At 44.7% G+C, this 6,000-nt stretch overlaps 1 protein-coding gene across 1 annotated transcript in view; it reads right to left on the reverse strand.

Annotated features, from left to right (window-relative positions):
• Positions 1-5,720, reverse strand: part of C5H14orf132 (chromosome 5 C14orf132 homolog) — a gene marked incomplete at its 5' end in the record, with an annotated part of 44,255 nt that extends 38,535 nt beyond the window's left edge. Inside the window, one exon of the mRNA XM_068683732.1 lies at positions 5,271-5,720. Coding sequence (XP_068539833.1) covers positions 5,271-5,720 — 450 coding nt within the window. The remainder of the gene's footprint in view (positions 1-5,270) is intronic.
• Between the last annotated feature and the right edge of the window lie 280 nt (positions 5,721-6,000).

Raw genomic sequence — 6,000 nt, forward strand, 5'->3', positions numbered from 1 at the left:
GAAGCAGAGCTGAGAAAGTAAAAATTAGTACCCTATTATTCTGTACATAAGTTGGCACTGAATTGATCATGTAAGAGAATGCCTACATCCTCCTAGATAACATTATAAATGTCTGGTGCTACAGATCAAAGAGTTTTTGTCTCAAACATCTAAGATTATAATCAAGTGAGCTTTTGACAAGGAGAGGTTCACAAGTCTTTACATCATGATTCACCAATTCATCTTGTGGTTTCACTTATTTTTTCTGGAGGGGAAGGAAGGAAGTGGAGGGGCAAGACAATCACACTTTTTAAAGTGGCACATATATGAACACACAGGAACACATGCAAGCTGGCATTGGGCAAGTAGTCTGGATTCTGCTTTCAGGTGGTGGAAATAACCTACAAAAAACACAAACTGAAACCCTTTTGGTTTTAATACCTTCAGAATACTTTGCTGTAGAAAGAGCACCCAGCAAATAAAGGCTTTCAATACCTCTTGACCCCTTAGATGGAGAATACATTAAGAGAAAAGTGGGAAAACATATAGGATTATCCTGTGCTCTGGTTCCTCTATGCTTGTATAGCAGAGTACAACAGATCCTAGTTGTGCCTTCTCTTCCATCCAGAAATCAAATTAGAAAGGAATTAGAGGAAATTACACCTCCATCTGGGATGTCTGGAAATGTAGCGGTTAAGTTCAGCTTTGGGATGTCCAGGCCAAACACCACCCCATATACACATCAATTTTGCAGTATAGACATGGACAGCCTGCATCTCCTGGAAAATGTGAATAGCAAATTGAACACATCCTAGGGAAATTTACTGTGTGTATTCCAGTGCTTTCCAGAAGCTTACACAGCTCATAACAATATATTTTGTATATGGAGAAATCCTTATTTTTATGCTGACAAGGTTACAGGTGGCTACAGGCTTTCTTCAAGGTACACCAAGAACCAGTCATCTGTTTTGGGGAAAACAACTGATCTGAACCACTGCCAAAACAATGAAAGACTCAAAGTAACTTGAATGATCATTGTTCAGACCTGAAATCCTGGAAATGTGATACAGACCACAAAGCCCATGAAGTTTAAATTCTCTATATTAAGTAGTTTTGCTTTTTGTACCAAGCTTATTTGGTTCTTCTACTCCTGAAATATGCGAGAGCCATGCTTTCTCAAAATGCCTACAGTAAAAAATCCTCAGCACCACAAGAGAAATTAAAGATTACTAAAACCTCACTTTTAATCATTGAAATTAAACACAGAGTTCAATTTACTGCTTTTAAAATCCTTGGTTGTTTACAAAGAGCATAGAGAATCAATAGATAAACTGGTGAACTCTATGTGAATAAGATTAAAAACAGTTCCACAGAAGTGACCATGCTCCCAAAGCTCTTACTAGCTTTTCTCTGTTCTGTATGTAATTGCCAGATAAATTATCTTTTCTGTTACAGTAATATTTTTACTGCATGTACATACACCCAACTGTAAAAATATTACAAGCTAAAGTCCATTCCGCATTTGCAATATGAAACAAAAAATTACAGAAATCATTTAAGGGAAAGCTAAATTGCAAACATGAATTCTGAAAAACAGATAATTGTCACTGACTGCATGTGCTGTTCAGCTCGCATCGACTTGTATCATTCTGAAGCCAATGACATCATTTTTTCCTTTGTAGCTTCCCAGTATTTTTCCTTTGTGTACCTCTATTTTTCATGTTGAATACATGTTTCAGCCCTGCTCATAATGTTATTAACCCAGATGCAATTTTCACTGATACATTTTTCCAAGCAGAAAAGCTTTAGCCAGTTCTTAGATATAGAAGGAGGGAGGGGAACAAGTCACCACTGAGCATCTGACAGCAAATCCCAGACCCCTGCTTTGCTGTTGAATATTTTGACAGAAGAAGCAATATGCAGCCAGGCTTGAAAAGCACTGAATGCTCTTAGATTGGACCCAGAGCCCAGAAATCCCCCGAATCAGGCTCCTATGCTGGAAGTTTACATCTCTACCTAAGATAAACGGCTATTTCTGAGGTTACCTAGACTACAAGAGCGTTCTGAAATCACTGAAATGAGCCACACATACAGCTGCACAGCTCAGCAGCAGCTGAATGTCTTTGGCACAGGATCTTGATGCACACAGGATTACTCTAATTAAAATCTGGATTTAAATTAAAAAAAAAAAAAAAAACAAAACCAAACAACTACAAATAGGCTTTCCTTATACAGGAGTCATCCTTATTACCACAAGTGACCTTATGGAAATCAGTTAAAGCACCTGCAGAACAGAGGACACCAAAAGCCTCCACACCCGAGTACTGATGAACACAGATGCTTATCTTAACAACGGATTTAATTGTTACAGTCAAAAGCCGTTCTTCATGACATGTCTAACAAGTGTATTACAGCTGAGATGTTCAGACACGGGTGCTTAAACTGGGCAGCCAAACCCTTGTGTTATACCCACACTATACAAATCTGTTAGCATTACTACTCTGACAATCTGCTGTTCCACAACAACAATTTTTATCAGCAAAATGTTATCCTTTCTATGGCACCTCATATATCATTTGGAGGGCACTTCATTAATCTTTCTGCTGGCACAAGGAATAGTTTCAGGGCCTCTAAGGCACAAACAGTCTTACAGACAGCTTAAAAAAAAAAAAAAAAGAAAAAAAAAAGTGAGAGAAGGTGCTGAAGATGAAAACTCTGACTCAGCTATCCAGATTTTTAAGCTCTTACCACAGAACATTTAACAAACACACCAAAACTTTACTAAAAGACACTGATAGCTATTGCATTACCTGGCCTTACCTTTACACCCAGTGCACTTTAGCCTCTATAACACACCAAAAAAAGAGTTTACCTAGCTTATATGGTTCTTCTGTCTCTGTGCATACATTAGCGTGGCTCTAAGGTACAGAACATTTGTGGGGTCTCTCAAGACATCTAGCAAAGCTGACTTAGGTCCATGATGAGCAGTGTAAAGTTATGATAAGCATAATGACATTAGGAACTAAATTCACTTGAGAGGTAATCAGCATTTTCATGCCATTAAACATCTCAGTTTAGGCACTGTCTATTTTGGCATAAAGTATTAATGTACCTGGCATTCATGAAGCAAAATGCAAGCCCTGCTTAACATCACAAGGATGTTAATGAGAGTGACAGCAGAGCATCTTTAGGAGCAGGGCGTGCCACGCAAGTCAGTTCTCCTCTGTTCACACATCCTTTAGTAAAGGTCACCTCAGTGGACCACATCACCAGAGATGCCACAAACAATACAAAAAAAATTAAAAAGTACAGCAAGGAAAAGGAAAGCAATCCATAACTTAAGGAAATGACACTCTGCAACAACAGGAAAGGAGAGTGCCACTCAGGTCAGAAAGAAGAGTGCAAAAGGCCTGTGATGGGGGAACAGCAGATGTAAGCATAGTATTAATGGTATGTAGTAACCTAAGAACTCGATTCCTTTCCCTCAGAAATCCGCTCATATAACTCTAGAACACAAACTGTCACCCATCAGAGGCCCTGTCTGCAAAAGCAGATTTCCCCAAATTCGTCAAGAATTTGACACTGAAAGGATTATTTGTCATTTGTTAGACACAGGAAAATAAGCTAGCCCCACAGGAACAGGAAGAAATGCACATAATTCAGTGTAAATTGCTGCAGTAGTAACCTCAATAAGCATAGGATGTATTTACACAGGGAACTTCTCTGACAGGAGTAAAGCACGCAGCCTTGAGGCTCTTGGAATACACGGAATTAGGGTAAAATATGTGACAACAAGAATAAGGCAGAAGCTAGAAAGTGCGGTATTAGTCCTGGCTTTGGCACAGTCCACTCCGATCACTGGTAAAAGCTGCTGCTGTGCTTTACCTCTGCTTCTGTGGAACAGGGACATGGAACCTTAGGGAACCAAAGGCAGACACAGGGAGCTCACAGGATGTGCTTAGCAGGACCACAGGAAAATGGCCTGACACACACAAAATTTTCTTTGTATACTCCAGTCAGTAAGAAGACCTCAAACCACTTGAATTGCTCCTTTCCTGCTCCCTACTGTGTCTTTTATTGAAAAGTAAAAACAATAATAATAAAAATGCTCTTGGAAATAGCTCCAAACAGAGGAGATTCTCAGACAGCTCACTGCTACCTTCACTGGAGCCTGATATTCCCTCAGTAGACTTACAAGAGTAAGCAGCCCTTGTATTAATGAAAGAGAACAACACAGCAACGATCACACTGGATTGCTCCCAACCATCTCCAGCTGATGTGCTCATGTAGCAACAGCATTGGGAAGCCTGTCTGGCCCCTACTCCGCCTCTAAACAGCAGGTGACTTTTTCTTTTTTTTGGCTTAAATTCAAACTTGGATCCAAATAATCATTGAAAAAAATACATACAGTTATTTCCATGCACAAACTTGTGTTTAAATGCACGCATTGGTAACCTGTGATAGATCACAAGGGAACATCACGAAGCCGCACCAGGGGACGGTCAGATTGGACATTAGGGAAATGTCTTCACAGTGATTGTGGTCAAACACAGGGATAGGCTTCCTAGAGAGGTGGTTGGTGCCCCGTGCCTGTCAGTGCTCAAGAGGCAAAAGGGCAGTGCCCTCAGTAACTTTTGGTTATCCCTTCAGGCAGCTGGACCAGATGATCTTTGAAGGCCCCTTCCAACTGAACTGTTCTGTTCCATTCTAAAGACAGTAAGTTATCCCAGAAAAAAAGCAAAATGGATTCTCCCTGTGCATGACTTTTTCCTGTATTACTGTTTGCCTGTTTAAAACATAATTCACCTGGATTCATATGATGATTTTTGTCTTTGGATGACGACTTTAGGTTCTTCTCAGTATATTGAGCATCAACACATTGAACACCAATACCTACAAACATCCCTTGAGCCTCAGCCCAGAACTTGGGTGCAACCTGAGTCAATTTGGTCATGCAGACAGGGGTATTCTTACCTATGCCACACTAGATTAAGCGCGCAAAGACAACAACTCACGAATACACAGCTGCACGCATAGGCAGGAGGGAGGAAAAGAACCGAAAAATCCCATCTCCAATTTCTATTTATAGGCGGCATCGTGAGGAAGGGCAGATGCCGCTTCCCGGCACAGGGCGATGTGAGGGCACGGGGGGATGCCCCCCACCAAGGGACCTCTGCCTGGGCTGCGCTGCTCAGCACCAACAGGTGCAGCACCCTAAAACTCCCCCCACCCCTATTTTTAGCGGCATTCCCCCCCGTTACCGCGGCGGATGGGTCGGGAGATGCTCCTACCTGCGCGGCCATGAAGGAGAGGTCCATGGTGCTGGGGCTGGAGCTGCCGGCCGAGCTGCCGGGGGTGCCGAGGCCGCTGCTGCTGCCGCCGGGGACGGGCGGGGCGCGGGGGCGCGGGGCGGGCGCCGCCTCCCCCCCCCCCAGCAGCGGCGGCACCGGGACCGGCACCGGGACCAGCTCCAGCTCCGGCGGCTCCCGGCCCGGCCCCCGCCTGGCTTGTGCCGGCACGCCCCCGCGGGTAGGGGGCCGGGGGGGCTCGGGAGGGCTCCCCACGGTCCCGTCTCGTCGCTTCTCCCGGGATGGAGCTGCCGGGGATGAGCCCCGCGGCTCCCGCCGTCGGCTGGACACGGCGATAGGGATGGGGGAGGCTGGGGAGGGACGGGGAGAGGAGCCCCCAGGGGAGCGGGGTGGAGCGGGGGGGTCCCGGTTAAGGCGCTGGGGAGCAGGTGGAGCTCAGCGCCCGCTGCAGCCCGGGGAGGGCAGGCTGCCTGCTGCGCCCAGCGAACCCAGCACCTGGGCTCCCAACTGCTCAGCCAGCTCCTTCAGCGCCACAGCTGAAAGGGATTTCTGACATGTGCTCTTACACGGACCGGGTGATCCTGGAGGTCTTTTCCAGCCTTAACGATTCTCTGATTCTCTTCGTGACTTAGCTGCTACAGCTTCGTTTGTAACCTTTCTGCTTCTTGCTCCCCGTATTTGCCATTCAACAATTCACAATAAAGACGTTTTG

Source organism: Anas acuta, chromosome 5 (assembly GCF_963932015.1).
Source record: "Anas acuta chromosome 5, bAnaAcu1.1, whole genome shotgun sequence".
Taxonomy (NCBI): Eukaryota; Metazoa; Chordata; class Aves; order Anseriformes; family Anatidae; genus Anas; species Anas acuta.